At 40.8% G+C, this 15,594-nt stretch overlaps 1 protein-coding gene across 1 annotated transcript in view; it reads left to right on the top strand.

The window, feature by feature from the left end:
• Window positions 1-15,594, top strand: part of LAMA4 (laminin subunit alpha 4) — a 155,467-nt gene that overhangs the window by 58,900 nt on the left and 80,973 nt on the right. Inside the window, exons 12-14 of the mRNA XM_068231320.1 lie at window positions 6,115-6,282; window positions 13,893-14,089; window positions 14,870-14,986. Of these exons, the coding sequence (XP_068087421.1) occupies window positions 6,115-6,282; window positions 13,893-14,089; window positions 14,870-14,986 (482 nt within the window). The remainder of the gene's footprint in view (window positions 1-6,114; window positions 6,283-13,892; window positions 14,090-14,869; window positions 14,987-15,594) is intronic.

The raw sequence follows: 15,594 nt of genomic DNA, 5'->3' as shown, positions 1-15,594 counted from the left end.
TCCCTTTTACAAGAGACAGTTTCCAGTTCTTTGCAGGAAGAAAACATACAGATACCATGTGTCTGTTACGTTAAAATGTATGCAAAACGAATGTAAAGTGCTGAAAATATACTGGACAGGGCAGGACAGTAACTGTACACATTTTCATTGGGCACAGATGTGAACCTAGCCTAAGGCCTTGTTCCCACAATACTGTAGTGGAATAATGACATTTTTTGTCTGTTTTACCATTTGGGAAAAAACCATAGTCGATGGATCCTATTTTATAAATACGACCTGTTCACACATGTCAGTCTACAATGGAGCTATTGGATCCGTTGCAGTAAATGGAAGGTACGTTTGGGAGCTGCACGATTTTTCCTAAACAGCAAATGCATTTCCCACATAGCCTATGATGGAAATACATCTGCTCCGGACTCCAACAAGGCCATCGAAGCAGACACTACACAGTCCACTCCCACTAGCTGTTGGACATCTTACTTAATGGGAATCTAGCCTTGGTCTTCCCAGAAAGTAGACTGGATAGATCACATTATTACAACTAGCTAGTCACTTGATCAAATAAATCACAAGCATTTTCATGAAATCTCCTCAAGGAGATATTTGGTTGTTCTGCCTTTACTAAGAGCATTCTAGAGTCATAGCATTGCATCAAGTAAACATAAAACGTTAACAATAACAGCGAGGGTGTAGAGGGAAAGATGTCACTCCTCATTTGCATTGCTGTATTCCCTTTCCCTCTCAGAAAGACCAATTACAGGAATTCTAAACTATGCTGAAATGACAGCTTGACACACTAAATCATGTAGAAGACACAGGTCCATATGCAATTGCCTTTTTCTCCTTTTCTCCTTAATTTTCTAGGTGATATTTTCACACCTTGTAAATAAAATGCCTTTTAAACCACCAACAAGCAAGAACATATTTAAAATTCTATTGATATTACTTTTTGCCTGATTTTTAGTACTTGTTCAATTGCAAAGACCCGAAAAGTTATTTTAAAGAGAAGATGAAAAATTATCTCCTAGGAGAAAAAGTGAATTGAATGAGGGCCATAGGCAGAAACCAAAAGGCCAGACTGACTTCTGAGGCTGGTGTGCACTACTGCCAAGGATTTTAGTTTCTACCCACTGCACTTTTAAAACCTATGATAGCAAGGCACTCTCCATAGTGCTGAAAAAAGCAGACTCTCTCACACACACAAGCAAACACATTCCTTCCAAAGACTGTAGTCATATGACCAAGTTCATGCAGCTCTTCATTACCCCTACCAGCACTTTGGTAGGATCACTGCATCCCAAGCTAATGACACTGTGCTTCTAACCTACCTGCTAGGATAACCGGTATTTCAAATCTCCTATTTAAGCAGTCAGTATCAGTGTTGTACTTTTCACAGAGCAGGACTTTCTTAAAGCACACCTTAAGTGAGAGAGATTTTGAGGCTGACATACTGTATATATTTCCTTTTAAACTATAAAAATTGCCTGGCTGCCTCTGGCTCTAAAGGTGCTCATTAATAGTTCAAGTTTTTCATCAGATGCAATCTTTCGATGCAATTTTTACATTTGAAAGTGATCGGAAGGTAATTATCTATTGTTCCCATAAAAGGGGTGATTAGGGCATTTTTTTCTCTCCCAATTTGATCACAAAATCAAACATTCAGATTTATTACATTTTCTGTTCCAATTGACCAGACAAAGCAGGAACAGCTGTACTGTGAACAGTTACATAAAAGTCTATGGACTTTCATGTTATCATGCAAACTACATACTATATGCAGTGGGCCATGACTGACACCACCACACAAAGGCTCATATGCAATTAACTTTTTTCCTGAGTTTTCCCCAAGGTGATATTTTCCCACCTTAGCAATAAAATGCATTTTAAACCACCAGAAAGCAAGAAAATACTCAAAATAATTGTAATTAAACTTTTTAACCTGCTTTTTGTTACTTTTTCAATTGCAAATTGCTGAAAAATAAGTCTGAGGGCCTGAACCCCCTAACGCAGTTGTGTCTGCTTCTGTCCGCTTTTCAGCATCTGTAACATTGATGTGTAACTGAAAAACTGACACAACTGCGTCAGTGGGCTCAGGCCCTAAATAGAAGATAAAAAATTATCTCCTAGGAGATAACTCAGGTGAAAAAAGTTAATTGCATATGGGCCTCAGGCTGGAACCCACTAGAAAGTGCAAAACGCTATCGCTAGCGATTTGTGATAGTGTTTTGCAAGCGATTTTGGGAGCGATTTCCCTGCTCCTATACCCCTCATTAGAATGGAAATGCTCCCAAAAAGCTGCATGTCCTGCGATTGCGATTTCCTTAATCACAGTCGCTCTAGAGGAATCTGTCGATCCATTTACATTGGCAGAGCGTTTAGGGAAATCGCTAGCAATTGAAGCTGCTCCCTAAATGCTCAAAAACATGCTCTAGTGGGTTCCAGGCCTTGGGGCTTGATTCACAAAGCAGTGCAAACTGTTTAGCACGGGTGTGCTAAACAGTTAGCACGTAAAGTGCCGTTCGCGGACTTTTGCGCGCGCAAAGTGGCGCGATTCGCGAGCGGCACTTCACGTGCTAACTGTTTAGCACACCCGTGCTAAACAGTTTGCACTGCTTTGAGAATCAAGCCCTTAGTGTAAATTAACTTTTATATCTGCTATGATTAGTGATGTATTAGTTACTAAAAACTAAGCACATAATAGGAGCAATGCTGGACCACATTATAACAGCCCTTCACCTGTGTCTTTCAGATGAGTTCAAATGCACTTTTGTTTTTTAAGATGATTTATAACTTGCCTTATGAGCATTTTTTCTGTTTAAAGGAACTCTATCAAACCACGTGTTCTAAAATTACAATGTACAAATAATGTCTAAGTAGCTGTGTAAACATTTTCCTACTTTTTGTGTTAAATATCAGAGGCAAAAGTTGTAATTCATTGCGTGTAGATTTTAGCTGCGTTTGGAATGTCTCATTTGCAGAGGTATGAATCTGTAAGAATCTCTGCAACCTGACATGCTAAGAACAGTGTAATATTGAAGCAGATTTCCTGACAGGCTTTTGTTTCAAATATCAGGTTTCACACACATACAATTACAGAAGTTTATGTTGCACATAAGGTACATTTCCTCTGCTCTCTGTGAGAGAAAGCGCTGCCTGTCTCTGACTGAGCTCTCTGCACACATGGGGCTTGTTTCACTAAACCGTGATAACTCATATCACGGCTGTTTTCGCGTGCATTTTCACGTTTGCGCACAATCGCGAATTAGCGCACGCAATTGTGAATTTTCATGTGAAAATTCACAATTGCTCGCGATAAGTCGTGATCGCGTGCAAACACGAAAATGCACGTGAAAACCACCATGATTTGAGTTATCCTGGTTTAGTGAATCAAGCCCATAGAGTTAATGATAAACTGTGAAGTGAATTCCCCCTTTCCTCATGGCTGAGTCTGCCGTGAGAAAAGCGTGAAAGGGATTAGATAACAGTAAACAGAGAGATAAAGATTCAGATGTATACACCAGGACTTAGCAGCACTTCCCAAACTTTTCCTATCTCAATTGAAAAAAAACATGTCAGTCGATAGGGTCCCTTTAAGCAAAATAAGGTTAATGAATACAGCAAAAAATGTGAAAATGAAGTAGACTTCCTGAGTAAGGCACTAAGTACTGCGACTGACACAGCATTAGTGGCGTAGCGTAGCAATAGGGGATGCAAAGGTAGCGACTGTACCAGGGCCTCTGGACCTTCTTCAACCGCTTTATTATCTTTTTAATTGTGCTATGTTGATAATGATCGCCTTGCAAAGGCATGTCTTCTACTGAAAATCTTTTAGCACTGAACAATGTGCCTCGTTCTCATCTCAGAAAGTTGGGAGGAATGCGTTTATATAACTGTTACTCATAGCAATAGGTATATGAATGTATTTAAATCAAATGTTATAAACGATTTACTATATTCATTTTCATTTCACCGGCATACTATGCATGCAACACTTTATACACTTCACAGAGTACATAGAAACATCTGCTTGCATGCATATGTTTTTTCTCTTCCTACTAAAGATCAAATCAGGTCTTTCTGCCTGTCACCATTATGTTAGCTATTTTCTCACCCCCATAAAATGCAATACATGTGCCCATAGGCACACTGGTTCTCACAGTAAAAAGTCAGATGGGGATAGACTGGATCTCATCATATCTGTTCATTGTACTCCACAACATCCTGTGTCTGTGGTTTGGATGATTCTTCAGTCTGCTCACTCTTGCATTGCAGCTGTTTTGTGTGACCTCTCATTCACACCCCGCAACCCACGGCTTTCCCTATCTCCACCAGAGTGTCATTCTGCAGCACGTTTGCAGCTACAATCAAGCTGGCATTTTAGTAAAAGAGAAGAGACATCCTATAAGAAATGTGATAAATCTTAACTGACAGAAATTACATCAATAGCATAATAGCCTGTCACTTTATAGTACGTTATGCAATGAATATGGTGAAGAAAACATGCATGAACATGTCAGACTATTGACTGAACATGCTAATTCCCTGTGACCGAACATGGCAATACTCTGGGACTAAACATGGTAATACCCTGGAACTGAACATGGTAATACTCTGTGACCAAACATGGTAATACTCTGTGACCGAACATGGCAATACTCTGGGACTAAACATGGTAATACTCTGGGACTGAACATGGTAATACCCTGGAACTGAACATGGTAATACTCTGTGACCGAACATGTTAATACTCTGTGACTGAACATGGTAATACCCTGGGACTGAACATGGTAATACCCTGTGACTGAACATGGTAATACCCTGGAACTGAATATGGTAATACCCTGGGACTGAACATAGTAATACCCTGTGACTGAACATGGTAATACCCTGGAACTGAACATGGTAGTACTCTGTGACTGAACATGTTAGTACTCTGTGATTGAACATGGTAGTACCCTGTGACGGAACATGGTAATAATCTGTGACTGAACATGGTAATACCCTGGGACTGAACATGGTAATACTCTGTGACTGAACATGGTAATACCCTGGGACTGAACATAGTAATACCCTGTGACTGAACATGGTAATACTCTGTGACTGAACATAGTAATACCCTGGGACTGAACATGGTAATATCCTGGGACTGAACATAGTAATACCCGGTGACTGAACATAGTAATACCCTGTGACTGAACATAGTAATACCCTGTGACTGAACATGGTAATACCCTGGAACTGAACATGGTAGTACTCTGTGACTGAACATGTTAGTACTCTGTGATTGAACATGGTAGTACCCTGTGACGGAACATGGTAATAATCTGTGACTGAACATGGTAATACCCTGGGACTGAACATGGTAATACTCTGTGACTGAACATGGTAATACCCTGGGACTGAACATAGTAATACCCTGTGACTGAACATGGTAATACTCTGTGACTGAACATAGTAATACCCTGGGACTGAACATGGTAATATCCTGGGACTGAACATAGTAATACCCGGTGACTGAACATAGTAATACCCTGTGACTGAACATAGTAATACCCTGTGACTGAACATGGTAATATCCTGAGACTGAACATGGTAGTACTACTCTGTGACTGAACATGGTAGTACCCTGTGACTGAATATGGTAATACCCTATGACTGAACTGGGTGCAAGTGTCTGAGAGTGGTCAGCCATGCATGCAGGTTCTCAATGGACTGTAGCACCCAAATAAGCCTAAAGCCTCTTAACTTGGAAGGCTGAAGGGGGTGAGTCCACCTCCTGTCATATGCTCCTGTGCACTGGCTAGTGCTTGGCATGGGCAGTGGAGAGGCTTCCATAGCATTGAGTCCCATCTGAGTGCGGCCAGGGCCTTTAAAATACCGTACCTAGATATAATTTCACAGGATTTTGTTTGATGATGTCTATTTTAAATGGCTATTCAATAACAAAAAGCACACCTTGTTCTTATTGGGGAGGGTGTTTCTGACAGCTGTTACACCCTGGAAATACGAATATAGACTGGTCTTCATCTTACCATTAAAGTGAATTTGTAGGACTTTCAAGTGATTGTATTTATGAGTGTGATATACTAAATCTTAATTACATTATTTCCACAGAAATATTTGCCAAACTGAAGTATTATGAAACTCTGCAAGGTGACGTCAGCCCGTCAGATCGTGTTAAATCCATGAGGGAAGCTTTACAAATGCTTAAAGAACTATCCGCTTTAACCTTTGATCTTCAAAGGAAGGTGGTCCAAGATGAGGCAGAGCTGGCAGAAGAATGTGAGCAGGCTGCTTTTTTTCACTTTCTGACTTGCAGAAACATAATTTGTATATAATACTTGTCAATTACAGAAAAGGGTGAATTAAAGAGAATCCGAAGTGAAAATAAACTTCTGATATAATGATTTGTATGTGTATTACAGCTAAGAAATAGAACATTGGTAGCACAGATATGAGTCTCATATTGTATCCAGTACAGGGAGGGTTAAGAAACTTCAGTTGTTATCTATGCAAAATAACCTCTCTGAGCTCTGCGACCAAACGTTGGTCACAGACAGCACTTTTCTTCTGAAACACTTATCTCAACTGTCTCTCACTGTTTCCGTGTTTCCCCCGAAAATAAGACACTGTCTTATATTAATTTTCCTTTCAAAATATAGGGCTTATTTTTAGGGAGGTCTTATATTTTGTGGGGTAGCCAGATCCCCTTTTAGTATTTAGCCAGATTCCCTCCGTATACAGGCAGATCCTTCTGTATATGGCCAGACCCCCCTGTGTATATCTAGATCACCTGTGTATAGCTAGATCCCCTGTGTATAGCTGGATCCTCTGTATATAGCCTGATCCCTATGTATATGGCCAGATCCCAATGTATATAGGCAGTTTCCCCCTGTATATAGGCTGATTCCCCATGTATATGGCCAGATCCCCCTGTATATGGCCAGATCCCCTGTATATAGGCAGATTCCCTGTATACAGGCTGATTCCCTCCCTCACCTGCCTGCCCGCTTTACCTCATCTGTGCCTGGTTCCTGATCCCCTCGATAAAAAGTCGCATTCCCCGCTGTTCATGCCCAGCATAATTAAAACCGCAGATCAGCGGTGAAGGAAGCTAATGCAGTCCAGTAAGCACTGCCATATACAGGAAGTGATCTTTGTTTACTTCCTGTACAGGGTGGTGCTGTAACTGGACTGCATTAGCTGCCTTTTACTGCAGATCAGCGGTTTGAATTATGCCGGGCATGAACAGCGGGGGAATTAGTGTGTAAACTGCAGTTATTAGAGAATGATGCAATATTGTAAAAAAAAAGAAGGCTACTGTATATACCTGGAAATAATTTTCTTTGCTATTAAGGTTATATTAATTATCCGTACTACACAACCAATTCATTATATCATAAGGTTTTTTTTTTCACTTCAGTGTCACTTTAAGGGAAATATAATTTATTGAATAAACCTCTGAAGAACATGGTTTAACTTTGTAGCAATGACCATACATGATGTTAGATACAACATTTATAAACTTTATTGAAATATATTTTTATTGCAAAAATACACGAATAAAATATATAAGACCATCTTAGAAATATCATATAATGTGTTAAATATTTTGTAATCAACAAAACTGACATTTTGATTCTGGTCAAAGTGTCCTGGAATACACTAGTTTACTGAATTCAAATAGTCAGTGCTGGTGGGAATCAGGAATTTGCAGGATTTGTCCCCAGCACCCTCATATAGGTTGCTATATTTTGAGGCATTGCAAGCTAAATATTCTGCCCCCTCGGATAGGCTTTTTGAGTAGAATTAGACATAATGTTATTTCTCTTTCTCATACTCAGATCTTCCCTCCCCCAACCCCCTTTGAACGATTAACTGGAGAGGAGTATAGACAGAAGGGAATTATATCTTGTGACGATGGAGTGCCAGAACTTAGTGATCTGCGGAATCACCAAGAATGCAGACGCTATACCTATATATATATATATATATATATATATATATATATATATATATATATGTGTGTGTGTGTGATCCGCAGAATCACCAATAATACCAGTATAGCAAGACTGAGAGCAGAGTGTGTAGTGATTGGTGTAACCGTCACTATAATGCTTTAATGAGACCTCACCAGAGGGGCTGGTGAGGTATAAACAGTGCACCGAATGTGCACTGACGTACAACCTCCAGCAGGCTGGAGAAACAATACTAAAGAGGCTGAATCGCCCGAGGGGCGGGTGATTCAGAATATACTGCAGGCAAATGAACACCCGAAGGGCGGATGAGTCAGACTGACTGCAGCCTACAAGATACAGAAATACTAAAATGACAGGTACCTAATGAGCAGGTAATTAAGGCTAAACGATAGCCCAGCAAAGCTGCTTCACCAGCGGAGCTGGCGTAGTAACACCTCACCAGTGGCGAGGGCCCACCGGTGAGTAGAATGGTCAGGCAGGCAAGGTTCGGCAACAGAGAGGTAAGTATCAGTACAGAATTGTGAAACAAGAGAATAAACGGTATTCAGGCAGAGGTTCAATAACAGGTAGACAGATAGGCGAAAGTACAGGATCAGAAGACAGGACCAGGGTCAGAGTAATAGCTAAGAGTCATACACAGGAGATCAATACAGTAGCAATATCCTAAGCTTGGGGGTGAGGTCCTTGGTTTCAACCCTCCCGGAACTGGTCTAAAGTATAACAGAGCAATGACACAACAATCCCAAACTTGGGGGTGAGGTCCCTGGTCTCAACCCCCCGGAACTGGTCTAAAGTATACCGGAGCAATGAGACCGAATTCCTTAGCTTGAGGGTGAAGTCCTTGGTCTCAACCCCCAGGAACTGATCTAAAGCACAATACAACTATGACACAGAATTCCTAGGCTTGGGGGTGAGGTCCTTGGTCTCAACCCCCTGGAACTGATCTAAAGCACAATACAACTATGACACAGAATTCCTAGGCTTGGGGGTGAGGTCCTTGGTCTCAACCCCCTGGAACTGATCTAAAGCACAATGCAACTATGACACAGAATTCCTAGGCTTGGGGGTGAGGTCCTTGGTCTCAACCCCCTGGAACTGATCTAAGCACAATACAACTATGACACAGAATTCCTAGGCTTGGGGGTGAGGTTCTTGGTCTCAACCCCCTGGAACTGATCTTAGCACAATACAACTATGACACAGAATTCCTAGGCTTGGGGGTGAGGTCCTTGGTCTCAACCCTCTGAAACTGATCTAAAGCACAATACAACTATGCCACAGAATTCCTAGGCTTGGGGGTGAGGTCCTTGGTCTCAACCCCCTGGAACTGATCTAAAGCACAATATAACTATGACACAGAATTCCTAGGCTTGGGGGTGAGGTCCTTGGTCTCAACCCCCTGGAACTGATCTAAAGCACAATACAACTATGACACAGAATTCCTAGGCTTGGGGGTGAGGTCCTTGGTCTCAACCCCCTGGAACTGATCTAAAGTACAATACAACTATGACACAGAAATCAACTATGACCCAGAAATCCTAGCTTGGTCTGAGCGCTGACACATAAGCGTTCATGACAACAGACAGCGCTACAGTGAAGCCCGCAGGCTTAAAGAGAATCTGTACTCTAATATTCTTACAATAAAAAGCATACCATTCTATTCATTATTTTCTCCTGTGCCCCTCTGTGCTGTTTCTGCCACTCTCTGCTGCAATCCTGGCTTGTAATTAACAGTTTTAGGCAGTGTTTACAAACAAACTAACCAGCTTCTAATAGGCTCAGCTAAGCATAGTGTATGAGTCATTCAGAGTATGCAGGGGGCCTGCAGAGGGTGTGTATCGCTTCTACCAATCACAAGCAGCCCTGCACATTCCACACAATCAAGCTTTAGCCCGACAAACAGGACAGAGGAAAGATACATTGATTTATTACAGAGACAGTGCAGTTAGGAAAGACTGCAGTAAGCCAGAGCAGATTAGAACAGGCATAGGAACTTATAGGATAGAAGAACTAAGGCTGAAAAAATTGTTACAGAGTCTCTTTAAGAAGCAGAGGAGACCTCACTGGCATGCCCCCTGCTGCAGCCAATCCGGGGCGCCTTGAGTCTCCTCTGATGTCAGCTGACCAGCAGGTCAGCTGACGAGCCTTCTCTCCGAATAAAGGTCCTGTCTGTGCGCGCGCCCGCGCAAGACAGCAGCCCCGCAGGGCAAAGACAACTCTGTCCCCGGCGTCCTAGACGCCAGAGAGACAGAGAGGGGCTCAGAGGCAGCCGCGGTGGCGATGCGGTCCGCCGCGGCTGCGCTTGTAACATATCTCTTTTACATAATACTATAATCCTGAATCCTTTGGAATCTTTCAGTAATCATACCGATATGGATAAATTGGAAAGTGTCTTGTCTGGTACCATGTCTTTGGTTAAGTGGCAGAAGTTGTGGGACAATGCTTGCCGCACTTCCATATGTTTCACTATTAAGGAAAACATATATAAATTGTTATTTCTATGGTATCATAACACTGACCTACTTCAGTAATATCATATAGTATGGTAATTATCCCTCAGTTTTGCACCTTTGTTGGAGAGACTGTGGTCAGCAGGGCATGTTGGAACATATTTTTTGTTTTTGTCCAAAATTGCAGAATTTTTGGAAGATGGTACAAGGTCTGGTTTCACAGACAAATCGCAAAAACGTCCCTTTAAACCTGTGGATTCTTCTATTGGGGCTTCCCTCTTTGGAATATAAAGGTTGCCAATCAGAAAATGTCTAATGCGATACTTGTGGTGGCCAGGTTGGCAATAGCAGCCTCTTGGAAGTCTTCTTTACCACATACTATGGAGAGGGTTCAGGCTAAAATTGAATTTATTAGAAACATGGACTATCTTACAACCTCAAATAATAATAATATGGCAGCATAGTATTATTATAGAGAAGGTTTGGGATTTCTGGGATATTAACCAGGTAATGGCAGAGGTGGATTGGTAACGAGGAGTTTTCTCTTTCACCCTATAATTGGTTCCTGGCCCTTTTCACCTCTCTTCAGTGGGCAACTGTGTGAGGCTTGGCTTGGGTGGGGAGGCTGGGGGCCCTGGTTGGGCCTGTGGTTTAATGTTTATAATGTCTTTACTGTGCCGATGGTTTTGTTGTTTTCGTTTTCCTTTTCAGTTACTGAAAATTTATCGGAATGCTCTCTGCACATTTCATGGCTCATGGTTTATTTTATGAGTTTTCTAGGTCACTTCATCTGAGCTAAAATACTTTAAAAATTCTGAGGACTTTTGCTTTTTTTAGCTTCACCACTCATGTTAGATAGAGGATCTTTGTTAGATGCTTATTGTGTTGCTTGACTGGTTGGTCATTTGTTTTCTATTGTCCTCAATAACATGTTTTAGTACCAAATAGTCAGTGCTGTTATAGGCGGAATTCAGTAATGGGATTTTTTTCCAGATGCAGTGTCACTTTTTTTTTTTTCTTACAAATTATGTATACAATAACTTGCTAATTATAGGTCGTGTTACCAACTTAAAGGTACATAAATCACACAATTTAAACAAAAAAAAAAAAGCATGATCCTTTCCTATATTAAACCTGTTACTCAATATCTGAGCTAATTTCTATATTAATCTCCTTAGCGGTAACCCCGTGCTGGACACGGGGTAAGCCGCCGGAGGGTGCCGCTCAGGCCCTGCTGGGCTGATTCACATAATTATTTTTTTCAAACACGCAGCTAGCACTTTGCTAGCTGTGTGTTTGGTCTGATCGCCGCCGCCGATGCGCCGCTACCCGCCGCGATACAGGGCCCCCGCATACCCCTTGCGCTGCCTGGCCAATCGCCGCCAGGCTGCGCTATGGGGTGGATCGAGATTCCCTGTGACGTCACGACGTTGGCGACGTCACTCCGATCGTCGCCATGGCGACGCAGGAAGCCCTCAAGGAAATCCCGTTCAGAACGGGATTTCCTTATGGGCAAGCGGCGCCGGCGGTGATCGGACGCTACGGGGGGACGCTGCAGGGAGGGGGGAAGCATGTAGCTAGCGCTAGGCTAGCTACATGCTAAAAAAAAAAGTGAAAAAAACCCTCCCGCGGCCGCGCAGCCGCACTTATCATACCGCCAGGAAGGTTAAAGTGGATCCAAGATGCACTTTTACTCATTGCATAATTGTGTTCCTTTCATACAGTTTATAGGGCATTCCTCAAGCCAAATACTTTTTTTGTAATACTCTAATTCCCTATAAACTAAACAAGCCCCGCCCACAGCTTCTCCAGAGAGCCTTGGCATTCTCAGACTCATGTAGCAAGGGCTTATGGGAGCACAGTCTGGGCAGGAGGAGGATGTGTTACAGCCAGAGGTTTCAGAGGCAGAGGAGAGGAGGGAGGAGGAGAGGGGAGTGAAGTTTTCACAGGCTGAGGGCTGGAGATACCGATCAGCTTGCCTGTGTGTAATGTGATAAACAGAACATGGCTGCTCTTATTGTATCACAGGAAGAAATAATCATACACTGTTGAAGCTGTTTGCAGCTAGATTTGCTGTGTAAACTATCTAAACTTTAGATAAGATATATAGACAAGTTACTTGCTATAGTTAATTTTTCATCTTGTATCTGCTTTAAAGTATTATTACTGCTCAATGCTTTACTCTTTTACTGACTGAATGAATGAATGAATGAATGAATGAATGAATGAATGAATGAATGAATGAATGCATGAATGAATGAATGAATGAATGAATGAATGAATGAATGAATGAATGAATGAATGAATGAATGAATGAATGAATGAATGAATGAATGAATGAATGAATGAATGAATGAATCTATGATATTCAGAGAAACCTTGGGAATAGCAATATGATCTTATCTGCTAACATAAGCTTTAACAGGCATATTGATGTACAGAAGATGGTTTTATTTTACTTTATTGATATGTTTATATTTATTAAGAAAAACAGACATTAATAAAGTTTAATGCTAGACATTGGACAATTAATAGACATTAATAAAGCTTCTAATGTCATTTGTTATCAGCTTTACTACACTTATTGACACAGCCATGTATGGTCCTAGGTAATTCCTGTTCTTATGGTCATTTGCTAAATGACATTTCCTTTAATTATGCATAAATGGAGTTGAGCTAGAGGTAGGACCTATTTTGATTTCATTTTTTACACTGTGAGTTTTTATGCATCATATATTCCATGACAGTGAAATATAGCGCTTATGAGGATTTTCTTTTCAGAAACATCTGACTTTTAGTTTACTACAGTTACTACTTATATAATTACAGTTTATGGCCCTTATTCATACTTGGCATAATAGGTGGTGAACAACACAGTTTCCCCTTTCTGTACACTTGTTTAACTATTTGCGCACTATTTAAACTGTCATAAAGGAAGGTAGAATAGAAAGGTGCTGGCACTGCAGCTAGGGGTTCAGGGGGGGTTTGGCAGCCTCCGTAGAAGCGCATTCGCGCGAAACGGCCGTAAGGCTTTCATCCCCCAGCACCCACCGCACAGCTTTACCAGCAAACCGGTATGTTACCTCTCAATATGCATACAATTGAATCCACGATGTTGCACCATGTGTTATGAATAAACAAGCAGTTTACAGCAGTGCCGGCATTTCTCATCCTTTTCTCTGCCTGCATTTAAACTGTCATTACTCATTGTTACTGGGACTGCAGCAGCTACATTCATTATGAATCAACGTGGGTGGCCTATTTTTTAACAGAGCAGCTGTTATTTTGGTGCTCATTATATACTACATTGAAGGTAGCTAACTGCATACATTCCAATGAGAACATTTTCCTGTTACTGTATGCATTTTTGTAGGCTATCTGTACAAAAATCAGAGTGTACACTTTCATTATAATCTCATCTGTAGAATATTATTTAAAACATGGTGATATCTTATTATTGCAGTATTACTTGAGGTCCAAGAAGACTGGGTGCAGAAGTATAACACTACTATATCTCTGGTCCCTATTGTGTTGGAGCCTATCATGGAGTTCAATGGAAAGCTGGCAGATGTACAGGACTACATAAAAGAATCTGGAGCAAATGTTATGCAAGCAGCTGTTAAAAATGCTGAAAACAGTGACAAGCTTCAAATGCATGAAGTAAGGTGATTTTACTACTTGTAATATAGAGCAAATAACGATAAAGCAAAATACGTATTTCCACACTTGCACATAAACCAAGCCACTTAATCAAAGAAATAACAAAGTGAAAATAAACGTATGGGATAAACAATTTTATCAATCCGTCTACTGCTAAAAATGACTTTTTTTTTGATATCCCATTGGTTTATGTTATGTTAAAATCTACTCTTTTTAAGATTTTAATGTTTCATTGTCTCTGCTCAATGACACAGTCTTTGTAGAATGCCAAGGCTAAAATCTATGAACTATTGACTTTTTTATCTCTTCCCTGCTCTCAGAAACTATTCTCTGCAAGGAGTTTTATGGCTGTAGTTCCTTGTCAGTGAGGGTTACGCTTTAGGCTATAGTCGCTATAGTCTGACTAAGTGCCAACTGGAGAGAAACTATTACTTGCATACCTGAATGTTAACTCTAACTCTTTTAGGTGGATACAGTAAAAAACAAACACTGCCTGGTTACAGTATTTGTATGCTTGGCACTGTACACACACGTTTACCTCATCTGTTTACTTTTACTTCTGTATTTCTTTATGCTGCAAGAACTGAACTGAATTTATTTTACTATTTTCTGTTGCATGTATAAAATCCAGAGAGATGTTTAAAAGTATTTTACTAAGTTAAAATTGTGTTTATTTATTTTTTTTTTGTGGAACTCTGCTTCTTACATAATGAAGTAATAGTGCAGAAATTGAAAACAAACATGTATTAATTTGTTAATGAAATGGAATTTCTCCACTAGAAACAGACAGCAAATGTGATTGATGAAGGAACCTCTACAAGCAATACCTTGGAAGAAGCCTGGACAACGCTTAATGACTCCTATGCGCTTATGGCAGATATTGATGATCTGATTAAGGTATAGTAAAATGATCTCAACAATCGTTGCAGAAAAAGTTTGTGCAGATACAAATGCCTAGTGCACCACACACATTCTACTATTTGAAGTCTCTCATACGTCAGTACACTTACATCATGTCAGAAAAATACAGGAAGACAGGCACTGGGCTAAAATACCATTTTGCATTTATTGTGCAAACAGAAGCAAATCGGCTGCGCACAGAGGCAGCACATGCAGGTGCAAGAGCCCAAAGATTCATGATCCTGTTCCTCAGCTGCCCCTCAGGATCCACTGTCACTCTTTAATTCAACCACCAGATCATAGATTGGTCTAAGCAGCCATAATTATAGGCCATAAACCTTTTTTTCTTTTAGCCAGAAGCCCTCAGGTAACTGAAGGCCAACAACTCAGTCACTTATAAATAAATCTTATAGGGTTTTTGATTGCTCCAGTATAACCCCATGAGACAAAGCAAGTGATTTAGGCATGAGCTGCAGTTGTCACTACTTGGCGCCTCCACAGAATTGCAGCTATGGTGCACTGAGGAGTTAATTTAGGCACAGGCGTTTGGTTATTATATAACTAATTGCACAAAAAGGTTATGAGTTCAACTACACTGCAGCAGA

This window comes from Hyperolius riggenbachi, chromosome 4 (assembly GCF_040937935.1).
Source record: "Hyperolius riggenbachi isolate aHypRig1 chromosome 4, aHypRig1.pri, whole genome shotgun sequence".
Classification (NCBI taxonomy): domain Eukaryota; kingdom Metazoa; phylum Chordata; class Amphibia; order Anura; family Hyperoliidae; genus Hyperolius; species Hyperolius riggenbachi.
This window is presented reverse-complemented; position numbering and strand designations above follow the sequence as displayed.